The sequence below is a fragment of the Triticum urartu genome, chromosome 6A (genome assembly GCF_056163025.1).
Source record: "Triticum urartu cultivar PI428250 chromosome 6A, HENAU_Tu73, whole genome shotgun sequence".
In the NCBI taxonomy this organism is placed as follows: Eukaryota; Viridiplantae; Streptophyta; class Magnoliopsida; order Poales; family Poaceae; genus Triticum; species Triticum urartu.
This window is the reverse complement of record NC_141878.1, coordinates 603,728,133-603,748,014: the sequence shown is the minus strand read 5'-3', so window position 1 is coordinate 603,748,014 and position 19,882 is coordinate 603,728,133. Positions and strand designations below refer to the sequence as shown.

At 44.5% G+C, this 19,882-nt stretch overlaps 1 protein-coding gene across 1 annotated transcript; it reads left to right on the top strand.

The window, feature by feature from the left end:
• The first annotated feature begins 978 nt into the window (after window positions 1–978).
• Window positions 979–4,447, top strand: LOC147967185 (F-box protein At5g49610-like). The gene is made up of 3 exons (XM_087529327.1): window positions 979–1,216; window positions 1,788–2,931; window positions 3,753–4,447. Exons 1-2 carry the CDS (start codon window positions 1,146–1,148, stop codon window positions 2,920–2,922), a joined length of 1,206 nt encoding a protein of 401 aa, XP_087385453.1. The 5' UTR covers window positions 979–1,145; the 3' UTR covers window positions 2,923–2,931; window positions 3,753–4,447.
• Window positions 4,448–19,882: the final 15,435 nt, after the last annotated feature.

Here is a 19,882-nt window from a genome sequence, read left to right as displayed (position 1 = left end):
AGTGGGATGTGGTGGGACGCCCACTATCAGTCCCAGCTGCAGCCTGAATCCACTCTCTCAGGCTCCTCCTCTTCGGGCTGGTGCCAGCACTGAAACTAAATCCAGCTTGAGACACCGACGGAACAGAGTGTGCTTTGAAAACGAAACACTTTCGGGTTCAGATAACCAATGGCTCAGATTTATCCGAGCACAAGCTAGCAGATCAACGGCGGACAAGCATCTATGGTTAATGTCTTTATACTGTTATAAAACATCAGGACCCCGATATTACGTGAACGTTCGATCCCCACATACCCCATCCGAACGAGATGTTCTGTAAGAGGAAGGCACTCGCCAAAATGAAAACGTTTGAAGGCATATAAACTGTAAGGGCAATTCTGTTCACTTTTATCACTTTTGTTGTTCATATGCAATCTGAATGGAGGGTGCCCTGCAAAAAGAACAAACAACAGAACCAGGTCCTCCATGTGCATTTGAGTATAATAAACTTGTACAAATGAACCACAAGATAAAAACAAATAACATCCTAGATTTCTAGCAACATAATTACCATCGAAAGTCAAGCAATCTCCTATTCAGTTTGTTGTGAATAGGGTTCACCTCCTCTTTAGCCACCTTCTCTTCGTGGCGTGTTGCATGGCCATAAGAAATTCTTCCCTCTGCGACAGCGATTTGCTACTGCTTTTCTCCCCAGGTAAGCTTTGAATTTGATTCACAAAAAGTTTTAATAGGTTTTTTTTATTGGTTATTTAATTCCATACTTGAAATTATGTATTAGATTTATAATATTGCTCTAAAATTCTTTGAATTAATTTTATAAAATCCAGAATATTATATTAAGAATATTATTGGCTATTATATAATTTATAAACTCTACTAATTATTTATTTTAGATTGTAATAATTAATAATCCTTAACTGACCAATACTCCTATTTGTTTTAAGTATTTAAGAGGCTTGTGGCATCGGCCCACTCGGTTCAGCCGGCTGAGGAAGGTAGCACGAGCCGATCCCCTTTCTCCACCACCGCCCCCGGCCGCCTCCGGCACGCTTCACTGCCGTGCTGCACCCCCACAGCTCCCCCCTTGATCCGTTCCACTCACTCCATGGAGGCGGAGGTGGCGCCATCGGCGGTGGTCGGAGGGGATGGCGGCGTCAGGGTCGTCGGCAGGATCTGCCCCCCTGCAGCTTCTACCGCCGGGACTTCCTTCTTCCAGGTCGCCGCCGTGGCCGCAGCTCCTCCCACTTGTACCCCACCTTCTTCGTCGCAAGGGTAATTGGATTCCCTCATCAGTTTCCATTTCATCCTGCCATCAATTCCTTCCCTACTGAAGGACAATTTTTTCACAACACCATCAATGGTAGCCGGTGGCGTTGTTTCAGATTATCTGACGATGCTTTCGCAATTTTGATCTGTCAGCGTCAGTCAAACCCCAACCATGTGTGTGTATGTTGGGTTTAACTAGGGTTTATCATCGCAGTTTGCTTCTCTTTTCAGTGTACTTACATGGTCAGCCAGCTCAAATCTTGATTGCAGTTCAGTGTTCGGTGTTTAGCTTATTTTGCCCCTCACAGAGCAAAATACCCGAGTTGTACAGAGCTTTGGTTGCAAAAGTTTTTTAGATCCGCGAACCATGCACTGGGTTGCCATCCGGCAGTTTATATTTGTTTCAGGATGGTACATGAAGATGCGTGATTATCTAAAAAGTCTTTCTACTGCTGTTAAATTTCACTTTCATTTCACAATTTGGCTGGGCGTCTTATTCACTTTCTTGAATGACTCAACAGATCAGAACTAGGTGGAAAGTCTCAGCAATCACAAGATTCTGAGGCCAGGCTTGAGCAGTGGCTTTACCACGGCGGCCCGCGGATGGAGGCCTGTGCTGTTTTCCCCGACGACATCCTTGTTGAGATCCTCTCGCGGCTCCCCGCCAAGTCAGTGTACCGCTTCAAGTGTGTCTCCAACCCGTGGCGCTACCTAATCTCCGACCGCAACCACCGCAAGAGGCTGCCGCAGACCCTCGCCGGCTTCTTCTACGTTAGCGAGAGCTGGGACAACAACCGCCTCTGCCCAATCTTCCAGCAACACTTCAGTAATCTATCGGGTTGCCAACCGCCGTTGGTCAATCCCATGCTCCCGTTCCTGCCCAACCATGCTGACATGAGCGTCTTGGACTGCTGCAAAGGCCTCCTCCTCCTCTGCCACCACAAGAGTACCTCTTCCCCACGGCACTATGATTACTTCGTCTGCAATCCCGCTACTGAGAAATGGGTAGCCTTGCCGGACCTTGGGGTTGGGGACGATGATGAATTCTTTCCCTACCCCTCCTGTCTGGTGTTTGACCCGGCCGTCTCCTCTCATTTCCACGTCTTCTTGTATCAGGAGGGGATCGGCTCAACTGGCCAAGTGAGGATCTACTCGTCCCGCACTGGTCGATGGATTATCCGGGACATGAGCTTGAATCGCTGGATTTGTCTACGTAGCACCGTCTACTTCAATGGCCTGCTGTATTTCCTTACCTATGAGTACGTGCTCGTGACCATGGATTTGGAGGCAAAGGAGTTGAAGGAGATTAAGTTACCCGATGCTGGGGGATCTACTTTTTTCCTGCTTGGACAGTCTCAGGGCTGCTTGTGGTATGTCGCCAAAGATGAAGATGAGAATAAAATATCATTCTGGACTCTGGAAGATGGTGCATGGAGCTTCAACCATAGTTTCCCCGGTTCAGACTGTCAACATCCTGTTGCATTTCACCCAGATTGCAATACCTTCTTCTTTACTATGGGTTTGGAGAACAGGCTGGTGTCATATGATATTGATCGTGGCAAAGCAGGCTGTCTTTTCGTTCTCGGATCAGGCCATTTTGACTGGTTTCGTCCGTACGTGCCTTGCTTTTCAGACATGTTAGCAGATGAGGACTGAGTGTTGCAGGTAACTTGAATTCAAGTTCAATTACTGGATCCCATGTTTATGTGATTCAACATTTTTCTATGAGATATTATAAATGTTCTGTGTGAATTTGAATAGCAGGGCTGATTGTGAAAAGGAAATATAATACCATGGTTCTGAAGAGAAAACCGTTTGAAGTTAAAAAGTATTACAGGCGGTGTCATATATAGTTGGAGCTAAAACCCTTAATCGCCTCTTTTGCCATCTCCTGTATAGCCATATAACCCTTCATCGCCTCTTTTACCTATTCATAAGGGAGGAGATTATTTTGACCTTTATAGTTGCTGTTATGCGTAGAACGTTTTGGATGTGAGATATTTCCAAACTACATACTGAAACCGAGCTTGCAAGCTCTTTTTTGTTAACTATCGCTTGCTTATAAACTTTCCAATACAATGAGACAGAGGAAGCCTAAACAAAATTCTCTTGTTCATAAGCACGTGGCACAGGTAGAGCTACATACCTTGTAATGGAGACTCTGTTCGAGCATAGCCGGGTAGAACAGAGCAGACGGTTCGTTTCATTTTCAGTAGTTTTATTGTTTCAGCAGCCACAGTTGTTGCCTCTGTTGGGTTGTATCACTAAGAAAACTTCATCTGAGAAATGGGCCATCAAACTTAACATTCAGCTAGCACTCTAGCAGCAATCCACAGTACGGTGTTGGCGTTTCTTGGATAATGAACAAACATCACTGTAGTTATGTGAAGCTGTATTGTTATTCCACCAACAGCCTTAACATTCAGCTGGCAATTTAGCACATAAAGGTTCATATTAAGGTTTTCTTCTTGTTGTTTTACATGCAGGCAGCCTCAGCCTGTTACTCTGGATGGATAGCTGACATGCATGGATCAGGTGTGCATCCATGCGAATGCGATGCAATGCAACCCCTGTGCAGTGATTCCAAAGAGTCGCTAATTTCGTGCCAGGTGTGTTCTACTCCTTTTGTAGCAAGTGAAGTGATTCTTCTTGAGCTACATCTTGTAAACTGATGACGTTGGCAACAAAACGAGGATTTAACTTGTAAGGTAGAGCAGATTTACGCGATGATTGATTTTGTACTAGTATGCTGATGCAATTGATGTAGTATGTGGTGGTGCACTCACAATAGTAGGTCTCTGCGGATGCTTGGGCGGATCGGCTCGGATCTTGCGGAACCTGGCAATTTATTTGAATTGCCGAGAGCAGGGTGGCTCTTCTTTTCTTTTTCTTTTTTTGCTTTGCCATTCTAATCTACTCTGAGTCGCGAACTGATAATGAACTCAATGACACGGATGACGAACCAAACAAGCACATATATGACTTGGCTGTCATTTAACAGCATGCAGCAATTCAGAATCCACTGTGATCACGAATCAGGTTTGAGGTACCGAAACTGCATGCATGCATGCTCTGTTCTTTTTAGTCAAGTCAAAGTCGAGTGAGCAAGCAGAGTACCGACTCTTGCATAATATCATCTCCACCCTTATATGACCGAACTGCGCTTCAACTTCTCCCTACCTTTCAAATTTGTTGAGTAATACTATAGTATTGTACTGCAACAATAATTATCAAACATTTATGGAAAATGTGAATATTTTTTGAGTTTTGAGCAACGCTAACGACCGAACGGACGTGGTTGAGACTGTTTTTGAACCGAATGGAAACTTCGGAGTTGCAAATTACATTACTATATACTATCTGGAGAGATGCGACGCTAGGAAAGGATACGTCGCCGTTTGGGAAAGAGGAGATTTTTCCCTAATTACAGGCTTGTAATTAATCATAACACTTCTTCTAATTTATACTTGACCATGTAGAATCATCTCACGGTCGTCCATGTAGTGCTATCATCTCAAAATGATTCTTCTCCAAAAGTTCTTTATAAAATCTTTGACGAGAACCTGAAACATAAACTCACAAATTAAAAATAGCGTAATGTAATGTTTTAGACAAGGATATCTCAACCCCCGACACTTGTAAGTCCTAAAGTCGTCACATACCAATTCCATGAAAATATTTCTGGAATGTAGAATTTGATATAGACTTGGTAAATAAATCAGCAAGATTTTCGCATGATTTAATTTGCAAGATGTTTATTTCCCCGATTTTCTAGACATCATGGGAAAAAACACTTAGGAGAAATACTAGTGGCTGGGGGCCACTAGGGTGGCGCCGCTTGAGGCGTGATGGTGGGGTGCCTGATTTGTTGTTGCCTATTCAGTTGGCTTGTTTGGTCCATGTTGTGTACATGATCATTTCTAGAAGGCTTAGCAGATAAATGCTATTCATATCCATAAGTAAGTCATATGGATAAGTTTTCAGAAATGATCAAGTTATACAAGTTGAAGTTCATCACAGATTAATATGTGTTAGGAAAGCAAGCATCTGGTTACTTAGTGCACATTTATAGAAGACGTTAGGCATGTGTTGCAACCGAGAAATTATAAGTTCAGATCACAACTTAAAACTGATTGTAGAGACAATGACAACCACCCATTACAATTGATTCAAAGGTAGTGTAGCACATATGTTTCTATTTTAGCACGGAAAGAAGACCTACGGAGATACTCCCTTCGTTCCAAATTACTCGTCGCAGAAATGGATGTATCTAAAACTAAAATACATCTGGATACATTTATACCTGCGACAAGTAATTCGGAACGGAGGGAGTATAACCCAATGGCATGGAAAATGTATTACAGACAACTCTCATTATTGTAACCTCCTTCCATTGAGTTGACACTCACCTTCATCACCGCCTGCTCGAACAGCTGCTCATCGGCACCATCGTTGGCTCGCCGTTGTAGTACTCCTCGATGTAGACCACGTCCGCCTCGCGGGCACCAGAGAAGACTGGTCTTCTGATGCCATCATTGTAATGCGATGTCAAATAGAGAGATCGAGCGTGGAGATAGTCACCATTCACTGGTCTGGTCTTGCAAATATCTTAATACTGATGGAAACTACCAAGGAAGAAAATAAATATTCATAGCTCTTGATGATGAAGTTATAATAAATAGTTGAATCAGTGAGCTCATTTTAGGTTAGAACCACACAGTTACAAGCTATGAAGGAAATACTAATCGATACTGAATTATGACAGACAACAACAACCCAAGTTGTATCTTGGAAACATCATCAAGATATCAAGCTAGCCAGGGTCATCACTGGCACATGTCAAGCATGATCTTACCTTCTTTTCACCTGCAAAAGGAAACCATTTCAGAGAATAAACCATTGTAAGACACCAAAAAAGTACAGTAGAAGAGATGTTCTTACTCGTACCTCTCACCTTTTTTGGTGCTGCTGATTATTGATGTTTGAATGCGTCAGAAACCAAATTTCCGCTCCAACAAAATCTCGAAAAGCAACAAAGACAACTGTTTAAATATCCAGAATTGCGACTCAACATATGTTTTTAGTGAAAAGATGAGCGAACAAATATGTGGCTCCCAAATTATCACACCATACACAAGAGATACGATGTTGCTTAATTCCCAATTCTTCAAGCAATAATTCTAGCAAATAATTTCAGCAGCGGCATTAGCTCACTAGTAGAAAACGGGCCTATTGTCCCGGTTCATAAGGGCCTTTTGTCCTGGTTCCAGAACCGGGACTAAAGGGTCGTTACTAATGCCCTGACCCTTTAGTCCCGGTTCTAATCAGAACCGGGACAGATGGGCCTCCACGTGGCCTGCGCGCTGAGCCCAGGCAGGAGGGCCTTTGGTCCCGGTTGGTTCCATCAACCGGGACCAATAGGTCTCCACACGTCAGCATTTCTGTGGCTGGGGGTTTTGTTTTTTTTAAGAGGGGGGGGGGTTTGGGGGTTTTGGGGGGTTAATTTAGGTGTTTCATATATTGTGCTAGCTATAATTAATAAAGAGAGGTGTCCTCTCTTATGTCCGTGCTTGGTCGACGCTACGTACTATACATACGTATAGAGAGGACTAGACACGCTAGCTAACTAGTAAGCAAACGAAGGAAACAGAAGATCGTCATGCGTGAACATATATGCATACAGAGAGAAGTGATATCGACCACCTCTCCTTCTCCGAGAGATTGGTCGAACAACAAGTTCTCGTATATTCTCTTACAAATATAATCATACGGACTCATGGTCCACATAGTATTCTCCGTCTTCAGCGATCACGTGGTCAAGAAAGAATGCCGCCAATTCCTCTTGAATTGCTCGCATGCGAGCTGGTGCTAGGAGTTCATCCCGCTTCCGAAACATCTAATTTGAAGAAGGGGGTCAATACATACATATATATATATATATATATATATATATATATACATATATATATATATGAATGAATGAAACTCAACACAAATGATGGTAATAAAATAAAATTGTGAATATTGTTATTTACGCACTTCATATTGTTCGTCAGAGTATCCGCCCCGCTCACAGGTCGTGTGGCGGATGGACTCACAGACGTAGTATCCACAGAAATCATTCCCTTGTTCCTACCACAACCACTTTACAAGAAATAGAGGTCAATCAAACCGATAAGCAAGAATGCTAAATGGTATTGATGAAACTAGCGCTTGAATCACTAGGAGATGCGCGGAACATGCTACTATAGTACTTACTTTCGGGTGTCTAAATTCCAGCTCCTTCGGCGGTCCCGAAACTTTTCTGGTGAATTTTCTCCAAACCCTGCCGGACAAAGAAAACAATTACTTGATATCAGGAAATGAACAAAGTTGCTGATATGGTGGATAATGATCGATTTAACTTACTTCTTGAGGATTTCAGTCATGTCCGCATACTCCTAGGGATCTTTTCGTTTAGAGTCCGAGACAGTTACTACTCCCTGCTCAAGCCTAATCTCTAGGAAAATATAGTGATACCTGCGCACGCATGCATAACTCATCAATTACATTACTATAACCTGAACTAATATATAAGGGAAACCGAATATGCACAAGATAGTAACACTCACTTGAAGTTGTAAGGAAAGAGTATTATATCTTTGTTTTCATTTTTTTTTTGAATGATCGTAGCAAGTTGGCCTCGGTATCTTCGGGACGATGTTCAACCTCGGTTGCATCTATGAGATATGTGTTAACGAACCCAATATCACCGATTTGTCTTTTCTTCAATTCGGCGATCTTCAATCTGCATAATATAGTGAGGATAATTATAAATACATGCAATGAAAGAGATGAGCTATATAGAGAGACTTAATGACAGAAGTAGTAGTACTTACAGACAGTAGCAGGTGACCGTTGTTTTATCGAGGGCCAATTGATTGAAAAACTGATGGAACTCCTCAAATGGAATAGGCAACAGTTCAATTCCAACGAGGTCATGCTCCGATTTAACTCTCGCATACAAAGTACTCCTCCCCCCAAACTCTCTGCAGATTTTCAAGTACCAATCATGCAATCTTCGCATCATCGTTGTTAAAGATTTTTCATCTTTGACGAGAGGCTTCCCGTACTCGTATCTGTGTATCTGCACCTCCATGGGATCATAATGTACATCGTCGGTCAGCTAATCGTCAACATTGCAATAACCGGGCACCATCCTCGGATCGACGATGTCGCTAGGCACCTTGAGCGGGGGGCACGATTGCTTCGCTTGTTCGCCGAGCTGGGCAATTTGTTTCCCAGCTGCTCGTCGTTCTTTCAGCCATTGATCACTGACTGTACTTCCCGACCGCTCCGCTTCGGCCCATGTCTTTGCAATAATGCGCTCATAGTTGCCTTTCGGCAGAGACTTGGGTGGTTTTGCCAGGGCAGCCAGAGTGCGCTTCACTTTCACCGGATCTACCTTCTCCTCCAGAGGTGGATGTCTCTTTGCTTTTAACCCTTGAAACCAGTCATCCACTTCGGTTCGCGTGATCTTCGCGTTCTCCTCCGGGGTCCTCTCGTATGGTAACTTCTGTGGACTCTTCAGAGAAGGACCGAATCTGTATGTCCTCCCGCCTCTGGCTGTACTGCTAGACGCCGGCCGAACAGACGGAGCAGTTGTCTTCTTTACTTGCTTACGAGGCGGAGGAGAAGGACTACGACGCGCCGGAGCAGCTGCCGGAGCGGCGGCGGGTCTCTTCCGCCCTTGCTGACGAGGCGGAGAAGGAGGAGGCTGCCTGCTCGGGCGCGCCGACACAGGCGGAGAAGGAGGCGGAGTGCCGCCACGCGCCGAAGAAGGAGCCGGCCGAGGGCCCTGATCGTCACTCGCCGGAGGAGGAGGCGGAGTGCCCTGACTCGCCGGAGGAGGAGGAGGCGGCGGAGGCGTCCAGTTCGGAAGGTTGATGAGCTCCTTCCGCCATAGGCATGGAGTCTTCAGAGAAGAACCCAGCCGAGTCTCCCCTTCTCCGGTAGGGTGGTCAAGTGGGAGGTCCTCAAATCCCTCCGTTATTTCATCCACCATCACCTTAGCATATCCTTCTGGAATCGGCCGGCAGTGAAAAGTTGCGTCGGGTTCATTAGGAAAAACAGAGCCAACAGCCGCCTTGACCTTCATATTAATCTATTGCGTCATAAGGTGGCAATTTTGAGCCTCCGTGATAGCATCCACGGGATAGCTGGCAGGAGCCGTCAAGACAAGCTCCGGCTGAAGCAGCTCGGTGGAAGCCACGCTGCTTCTCCGCTGAGATGGCGGGGTAGCTTCAGGGGAAGCTTCGGCAAGTCGTTCGCTGCGATTTGCTTCTCGTTCCTCTATCGCTTGTACCCTTGCATGCAGCGCCTGCAGTCCGGTCTGCTATAATTTTTTCCTCCTCTCGTGGCTTTTGTAACGGCCTGTGTCCGGAAACCCAGCCTTCCACGGAATGGAGCCTGGCGTGCCTCGTGTCCGTCCAGGGTGCTCAGGATTTCCGAGGGCCTTTGTGAGCTCGTCGTTCTCTCTGTCTGGAAGGAACGTCCCTTTCTGCACTGCAGCGATATAGTACTGAAGCTTCTTCAAGGGTATGTCAAGTTGCTCGTCCGTCCAAATGCACTTCCCTGTTACAGGGTCCAAGGTTCTGCCAGCCCCGAAGAACCAAGTCCGGTAACGGTCTGGCCAGTTCATTGTCTCTGGTTCGATCCCTTTTCAACCAGATCATTCTCAAGCTTGGCCCACTTAGGCCGGGCTACGAGGTAGCCACCTGACCCCGTGCGATGGTGAAGCTTCTTCTTTGCAGCATTTATCTTGTTTGTCGCCGACATCTTCTTACTCTTTTCCGATGTCTTGTTGGCCACAAATGCGGGCCAGTGATCTCTGATCTTCTCATATCTGCCCTTGAATTATGGTGTCTCTTTTTATCGACAAACATATTCAGCTCTTTCTTCCACCTCCTGAATAGGTCTGCCATCCTCTTAAGAGCAAAAGACTTGATTAATTGCTCTTTAACTGGCTTCTCCGGATCATCCTCTGGCGGTAGGGTGAAATTTGACTTCAGCTCAATCCAAAGATCATTTTTCTGCATATCATTGACGTAAGACACCTCAGGGTCTTCTGTAGTCGGCTTTAACCATTGCTGGATGCTGATCGGGATCTTGTCCCTAACCAGAACCCCGCACTGAGCAACAAATGCGTTCTTTGTTCGGATGGGTTCAATCGGTTGGCTGTCGGGCGCGATTGCTATGATCTCAAACCTTTCATCCGAGCTCAACTTTTTCTTCGGGCCTCGTCTCTTTACCTCAGTTGTGCTCGATCCGGAGGGCTAGAAAAAAGAACAAAGACTTAATTAATATGTGTACATACCAAAACAACAAATGCATCAATTAGCTAGTCAGCACAGGCTTAACTAATATATATACCTGGCCGGACTCGGTTCGGTCACCGGAGCCGTCATCACGATCTCCTTCTTGCACCGGCATTGGGTCACCGGAGCCATCCTCATGTTCTTCTTCTTGCACCGGCATTAGGTCGCCGTAGCCAGCTTCTTCACCCTCTCCTTCCAGACCATCGGTGTCGTTGAGAAAGAACGAGACGACATCACTTCCTTCTGTGATTATGTCCCTCAACAACGCTTCTTTTGCTTCGTCTCGGGCGGTGTCCATAGTTTCTACAAATATTTACAACATGGAAATTATTATTCAAACATGATAGATGAATATATTAGTGGCAAACATAGAACTAGCTAGCTAATCATAGTAAGGAATCATATATATTAATTAGTGGCCTCGACGCTGCTTCTCTAGGGTTTGGGGTGGCCTCGACAACGCTTCAAGGGTTTGGGGTGGCCTCGAGAACGCTTCAAGGAGGGGGTAATATCGACCCCCCCCCCACGTGTTGAAGCTATCGGGAGGGGGTATATCGACAATGACGACACTACATCTATGTCCCTCGACGACCCTCGTTCCCGATAAAAAAAAGAGGAAGAAGAAAAAAAAGAGGAGAAGAAAGAATAGAGGAGAAGTCTTCTTCCTCTCATATTTGAGAGGATCGCCGAGGGGTCGGGAGGTTGCCTAGTGTCAAAGATTCAACAAAACCATGTCTTCATCATTAGGCGAAAGTAACAGGTGCATGATGGTATGAAGCTCTCCAAAGTTATTTTGGAACGGAGTCCCAGATAGGATAATTCGCTTTTTGGTACAAAGTTCAGCAAGAACCTTCCAAATATCGTTATTTGGAAGGCCTTTGCTGAAATTCATACAAAAAGGCAAATTATCCTATCCGGGACACCATTCCAAAATAACTTTGGAGGACTTCGTCATGCCCTGGTTACTTCCGGCTAATGATGAAGCCATGGATTTCTTCAATACTTTGACACTAGGAAACCTCTCTCGACCCCTCGGCGATCCTCGAACCCTCGACGACCCTGGAACCCTCGACCCCTAGACGACCCTGGAACCCTCGACCCTCGATCCCTAGACCCTATAGAACCCTCGAACCGTCGACCCTAAAACCCTCGACCCTTGACCCCTTAACGACCCTCGACCCTCTACCCTAGTTCCCGACCCTCGACCCCTCGGCGATCCTCGACACCCTCGTTCCCGACAAAAATTAAGAAGAAGAAGAAGAAGAAGAAGAAGAAGAAGAAGAAGAAGAAAAAAGAGGAGAAGAAGAAAGGAATAGTGGAGAAGAAGAGAAAATAGAATATTCTATTTTCTCTTCCTCTCCACTATTCCTTTCTTCTTCTCCTCTTCTTTTTCTTCTTTTTTCTTCTTCTTATTTATTTCTCCTCTTCTTTTCCTCTCCTCTTCTTCTTTCTTTCATCTTCTTATTTTCTTCTTTCCTATCCTTCTTTTTCTAAAATTGTAACTTTTGCATATATAAAACTTTTCTAAAATTGTAACTTTCTATATAAAACTTTCCTATTGGGAGGGGGTTATATCGACCCCCCCCCCTCGTGTTGAAGAAAACGAAGAAGAAATAAAAAGAGGAGAAGAAGAAAGGAATAGAGTAGAAGATCGAAGAAAAAAAAAAGGAGAAGAAGAAAGGAATAGAGGAGAAGAAGAAAAAATAGAATTTTTTTTTCTATTTTTTCTTCTTCTCCTCTATTCTTTTCTTCTTCTCCTCTTCTTCTCCTTTTTCCTCTTCTTATTTTCCTTTTTCCTCTCCTAAATATATAAAACTTTTCTAAAAATGAAAGTAACCTAAAATGTACTAAATGAGAGAACATATATAGATAATCCTTTTCTAAATATTTAAATCTAACTTTTGCATATATGAACATATATACACAGAGAACATAAAAACATATATACATTTTTATAAAAAAGCAAAATACAAAATAAAAACATATATATGAAAAAAAATCTGAAAAGAAGCAATATACACAATACATATAGTGACATATATACATAATATACACAAAGAGGCAATATACAAAAGCATATATAATATATATAAAAACAAGGGAGGGGCGCCGGCCGGACCAACGGGCAGGGCGACGGCGACGGGCGGGCCGGGGCGACGGCGACGGGCGGGGCAGGGCGACGGCGACGGGCGGGACGGGGCGACGACGACGGGCGGGGCAGGGGCGACAGCGACGGGCGGGGCAGGGCGACGGCGATGGGCGGGCCGGGGCGCGCAGCGCGCGTCGGGCAGGGTGGTGATCGGCGACGGCGTCGGGCGAGGGCACGGGCGATGGCGAGCGGGCGGCGACGGCGACCTCGGGCGGCTAGGGGAGGCAACGGCGACGTCGGGGCAGCCGGCGTCGAGGAGCAGCGCAGCAGCCTGGCAGCGTTTGGAGAGAAGAATGGCGGGTGGGGGAAATTTCCTAAGTGTTTGGTTATATAGGAAAGGTATTGGTCCCGGTTCATGGCTCAACCCGGGACCAATGCCCCCCTTTAGTCCCGGTTGGTGCCACCAACCGGGACCAAAGGCCTCTTTTCAGCAGCCCAAAGGGCGGGAAGCGGCGGCCTTTGGTCCCGGTTGGTGAGGCGAACCGGGACCAAAGGGGTCCATTGGTCCCGGTTGGTGCGACGAACCGGGACCAATGCCCCCCTTTGGTCCCGGTTCTTCCCACCAACCGGGACCAATGGCCTTGTGCTGCCCCGCGCCCAAAAGTTTAGTCCCACCTCGCTAGTTGAGAGGGCTCGGGAGTGGTTTATAAGCGCTGCTGCGCCCACCCTCTCGAGCTCCTCTCAATTGCAGGCTTTCGGGCCTAATATGTCAGTGCCTGTGGGCCTAATGGGCCTGCTGTGGGCCTGAATCCTGGCCCATCATTGGGTTTCTAGTCGTATTCAGGCCGTGGTGGCCCAGTAGGTGGCATTTTTTTCTCTTTGCTATTTTTTTCATTTCTACTTAGAACTAAATACTTATAGTTTTGTAGTGATTTCTTTTTTATTTTAGGTCACAAAAATTATAAACTTTCTGTTAGTGCCATTAGTTTTAAAATTAGAATAGTTTAAATTTGAATTTTTTAAAATTTGTGTGAATCACTAGTTCATGAATAACTTTACTATAAAAATTGATTTTTGAGTCATTCTTTTTCCTGCTATTTAATATTACTGCTATTTTTTCCAGTTTTTTTGTTTTGTTTTCTGCATTATTTATTTCCTTTTGTTTTTTGCTTTATTTTTTAATTCTTTTTGCTTTTAGTTTTAGAAAAATTATAAACTTTCTGTTAGTGCCATTAGTTTTCAAATTTGAAAACACTTTTTTAGTTTTTTCGTTTTCTTTGTTGCTTTATTTATTTTATTTTATTTCTACTTACAACAAAATACTTATTGTTGCTATTTTTATTTTTTTCCAGTTTTTTTGTTTTGTTTTCTGTATTATTTATTTTCTTTTGTTTCTTGCTTTATTTTTTAATTCTTTTTGCTTTTAGGTCAGCAAAGTTATAAACTTTCTGTTAGTGCCATTAGTTTTAGAAAAATTATAAACTTTCTGTTAGTGCCATTAGTTTTCAAATTTGAATAGTTAAAATTTGAATTCTTTGAAATTTGTGTGAATCACAAGTTTGTGATTAACTTTACTAAAAAATGAACATAGATGCACCTATAGAGAAAATTCGACCTAAATTCATAGTTTTCAAATGAACTCTGAAAAAGTTGGCATAGCATACTCGTCTGTTACAAATTTGGCATGGTATCATCATAATAGTTGCGGGAGAAAGTCTTCACTTTTTCTTCGCTTGAGTCATTTGCTTATTGCGCTGTAACCATGGATAATCTTCATCGTTTATCAGGATGCTTGGGTCAACCTTGACATTGAAGGGAGGAATTTTATGAAACTTTTCATAATCTTCAGACATGTCTGTCTTGCCCTCCACTCCCAGGATGTCCCTTTTTCCTGAAAGAACTATTTGGCGCTTTGGCTCATCGTATGATGTATTCGTTTCCTTATCTTTTCTTTTTCTCGGTCTGGTAGACATGTCCTTCACATAGATAACCTGTGCCACATCATTGGCTAGGACGAACGGTTCGTCAGTGTACCCAAGATTTTTCAGATCGACTGTTATCATTCAGTACTGTGGGTCTACATGTACCCCGCCTCCTGACAGATTGACCCATTTGCACTTAAACAAAGGGACCTTAAAATCTTGTCCGTAGTCAAATTCCCATATGTCCACTATGTAACCATAATATGTGTCCTTTCCCTTCTCGGTTGTTGCATCAAAGCGGACACCGCTGTTTTGGTTGGTGCTCTTTTGATCTTGGTCAATCGTGTAAAATGTATTCCCATTTATCTCGTATCCTTTGTAAATCAATACAGTCATAGATGGTCCCCTGGACAACAAGTACAACTCATCACAAACAGTGTTGTCACCTCTGAGATGTGCTTCCAACCAACTGCTGAAAGTCCTAATGTGTTCACATGTAATCCAGTCGTCGCACTGCTCTGGGTGTTTGGAGCGCAGACTGTTCTTGTGTTCATCGACATACGGGGTCACCAAGGTAGAGTTCTGTAGAACTGTGTAGTGTGCTTGAGACCAAGAATGCCCGTCCCTGCATATTATTGAGTCCGCTCCTAGCGTGCCTTTTCCAGTCAGTCTCCCCTCATACCGTGATTTAGGGAGACCTATCTTCTTAAGGCCAGGAATGAAGTCAGCACAAAACCCGATGACATCCTCTGTTTGATGGCCCATGGAGATGCTTCCTTCTGGCCTAGCGTGGTTACAGACATATTTTTTTAGGACTCCCATGAACCTCTCAAAGGGGAACATATTGTGTAGAAATACGGGCCCCAGAATGACAATCTCGTCGACTAGATGAACTAGGACATGTGTCATGATATTGAAGAAGGATGGTGGGAACACCAGCTCGAAACTAAAAAAGACATTGCGCCACATCACTCCTTAGCCTTGGTACGATTTCTGGATCGATCGCCTTCTGAGAGATTGCATTGAGGAATGCACATAGCTTTACAATGGCTAATCGAACGTTTTCCGGTAGAAGCCCCCTCAATGCAACCGGAAGCAGTTGCGTCATAATCACGTGGCAGTCATGAGACTTTAGGTTCTGGAACTTTTTCTCTGGCATATTTATTATCCCCTTTATATTCGACGAGAAGCCAGTCGGGACCTTCATACTGAGCAGGCATTCAAAGAAGATTTCTTTCTCTTCTTTCGTAAGAGCGTAGCTGGCAGGACCTTCATACTGCTTCGGAGGCATGCCGTCTTTTTCGTGCAAACGTTGCAGGTCCTCCCGTGCCTCAGGTGTATCTTTTGTCTTTCCATACACGCCCAAGAAGCCTAGCAGGTTCACGCAAAGGTTCTTCGTCACGTGCATCACATCGATTGAAGAGCGGACCTCTATGTATTTCCAGTAGGGTAGGTCCCAAAATATAGATTTCTTCTTCCACATGGGTGCGTGTCCCTCAACGTCATTCGGAACAGCTAGTGCGTCGGGACCCTTTCCAAAGATTACTTGTAAATCATTGACCATAGCAAGTACGTGATCACCGGTACGCATGGCGGGCTTCTTCCGGTGATCTGCCTCGCCTTTGAAATGCTTGCCTTTATTTCGACATTGATGGTTGGTCGGAAGAAATCGACGATGACCTAGGTACACATTCTTCATGCATTTGTCCAGGTATATACTTTCAGTGTCATCTAAACAGTGTGTGCATGCGTGGTATCCTTTGTTTGTCTGTCCTGAAAGGTTACTGAGAGCGGGCCAATCGTTGATGGTCACGAACAGCAACGCCTTTAGGTTAAATTCCTCTTGTCTGTGCTCATCCCACGTACGTACACCGTTTCCATTCCACAGCTGTAAAAGTTCTTCAACTAATGGCCTTAGGTACACATCAATGTCGTTGTCGGGTTGCTTAGGGCCTTGGATGAGAACTGGCATCATAATGAACTTCCGCTTCATGCACATCCAAGGAGGAAGGTTATACATACATAGAGTCACAGGCCAGGTGCTGTGATTGCTGCTCTGCTCCCCGAAAGGATTAATGCCATCCGCGCTTAAAGCAAACCATACGTTCCTTGGGTCCTTTGCAAACTCATCCCAGTACTTTCTCACGATTTTTCTCCACTGCGACCCATCAGCGGGTGCTCTCAACTTCCCGTCTTTCTTACGGTCCTCACTGTGCCATCGCATCGACTTGGCATGCTTTCCGTTTCTGAACAGACGTTTCAACCGTGGTATTATAGGAGCATACCACATCACCTTCGCAGGAACCCTCTTCCTATGGGGCTCGCCATGAACATCACCAGGGTCATCTCGTCTGATCTTATACCGCAACGCACCGCATACCGGGCATGCGTTCAGATCCTTGTATGCACCGCGGTATAGGATGCAGTCATTAGGGCATGCATGCATCTTCTCCACCTCCAATCCTAGAGGGCATACGACCTTCTTTGCTGCGTATGTACTGTCGGGCAATTCGTTATCCTTTGGAAGCTTCTTTTTCAATATTTTCAGTAGCTTCTCAAATCCTTTGTCAGCCACAGCATTCTCTGCCTTTCACTGCAGCAATTCCAGTATGGTACCGAGCTTTGTGTTGCCATCTTCGCAATTGGGGTACAACCCTTTTTTGTGATCCTCTAACATGCGATCGAACTTCAGCTTCTCCTTTTGACTTTCGCATTGCGTCCTTGCATCAACAATGACCCGGCGGAGATCATCATCATCGGGCACATCGTCTAGTTCCTCTTGATCTTCAGCAGCTTCACCCGTTGCAGCATCATTGGGCACATCGTCTGGTTCCTCTTGATCTTCACCAGCTCCCCCCGTTGCAGCATCACGGTATTCAGGGGGCACATAGTTGTCATCGTACTCTTCTTCTTCGTCGTCTTCCATCATAACCCCTATTTCTCCGTGCCTCGTCCAAACATTATAGTGTGGCATGAAACCCTTGTAAAGCAGGTGGGTGTGAAGGATTTTCCGGTTAGAGTAAGACACCGTATTCCCATATTTAGTGCATGGACAATACATAAATCCATTCTGCTTGTTTGCCTCAGCCGCATCGAGAAACTCATGCACGCCCTTAATGTACTCGGAGGTGTGTATGTCACCGTACATCCATTGTCGGTTCATCTGCGTGCATTATATATAATTAAGTGTCCAAATTAATAGAAGTTCATCATCACATTAAAACCAAAGTACATACATAGTTCTCATCTAACAACATATAGCTCTCCAGAGCATCTAATATTAATTAAACCATACATTGAAACTATGTAAAACATTTAAATGCGAAAACAAAGGCGATCATAATCGCAACCAAGGTAACAATTGATCCAACGGCATAATGATACCAAGCCTCGGTATGAATGGCATATTTTCTAATCTTCCTAATCTTCAAGCGCATTGCATCCATCTTTATCTTGTGATCATCGACGACATCCGCAACATGCAACTCCAATATCATCTTATCCTCCTCAATTTTTTTTATTTTTTCCTTCAAGAAATTGTTTTCTTCTTCAACTAAATTTATCCTCTCGACAATAGGGTCGGTTGGAATTTCCGGTTCACATACATCCTAGATAAATAAAATATATGTCACGTTGGTTCGCATAATTTTCATAAACAATAAATGAACCAATAGTTATAAAGATAATATATATACCACATCCGAATCATAGACAGGACGAGGGCCGACGGGGGCGGATACCAAAACCATCGCACTATATAAGATGCAATAATAAAAGTAAGAAAATGATACAAGTATCTATATCTGAACATACAAGTAAGAATATTTTTCCTTTCAGAAAGAAGATAAGAATAAGAGGCACACCACGGCGGTGTCGGTGATGAGATCGGCGCGGGTGATCGACGATGGTGAAGACGGGGGTGGGGCGTGACGGACCGCTAAATCTAGACAAATCTCGAGGAAAATGTAGCTTTGAGGTCGAGCTTCGAGAGGAGAAAGCTTAACTAGTGTGGCTCGGGCATTTCATCGAACACCTCATGTGCATAGGAGGTGAGCTAGAGCACCACACAAACCCCTCCCCTCGCCGGCCAGAGAAAAACAGAGCACTGGAGTGCTCTGCTCGCGGGCAAGGGTATATATATAGGCACCTCATTGGTCCCGGTTGGTGGCATGAACCGGGACTAAAGGGCAGCCTTTGGTCCCGGTTCAGGCCACCAACCGGGACCAATGGTGGTGGGCCAGGAGCCAGGCCCATTGGTCCCGGTTTGTCCCACCAACCGGGACCAAAAGGTCCAGACGAACCGGGACCAATGGCCCATGTGGCCCGGCCGGCCCCCTGGGCTCACGAACCGGGTCCAATGCCCCCATTGGTCCCGGTTCTGGACTGAACCGGGACTAATGGGCTGACCCGGCCTGGACCATTGCCCCCTTTTCTACTAGTGGCTAAAGATTTATACTCAGCTTCTGTACTTGATCTTGATATTGTTGCATGTTTCCTAGCACTCCAAGAAACAAGGTTAGAGCCAAAAACAAATATTGCAAAATCTCCAGTAGACTTTTTGCCATCACTGTAACCTATCCAATCAGCATCAGAGAAGACACTCACAAGTGTGGAATTCGAGCGTCTGATTTGAAGTCCCAAATTCATAGTATGTTTCACATAGTATACAATTCTATTGACAGTTGTCCAGTGTGTAGTCGTAGGTGCATGCAGATATTGACAAACCTTATTAACAACAAATTATATATCAAGCCGTTTGAGAGTCAGTACTATAAGGCTTCAATGACGCTTCTATATTTTGTACTTTCTTCTTCCTTAAGTAGTTCTCCTTCATATGCTGATTTTTTTCTTAAAGGTGTGGTTGAAGGCTTAATTACAATCCTTCATCCCCCATGCAAGCTAGAAGTTTAGTAACATATTTCTCTTGGCTTAGTACTATTCCATCTTGAATATTAACGTCAATACCTAGGAAGAAGTGCTAATCTCCAAGATCCTTCAATGCAAATTTAGGACTCAAATCATTCAGAAGAGCATCACTAGCAGTTTGTGAAGAGCTTGCAATTATGATGGCATCAACATATATAAGCACAAAGATAACAATATTTGCTTTGTTATAAATGAACAATGAAGTGTCAACTTTGGATGCAATAAAACCAATATATTTTAACTGGGAGCTCAACCTGGAGTACCATGCTCTAGGTGCTTGTTTCAGGCCATAAAGAGTTTTTTCAAGCTTGCACATGTAATGG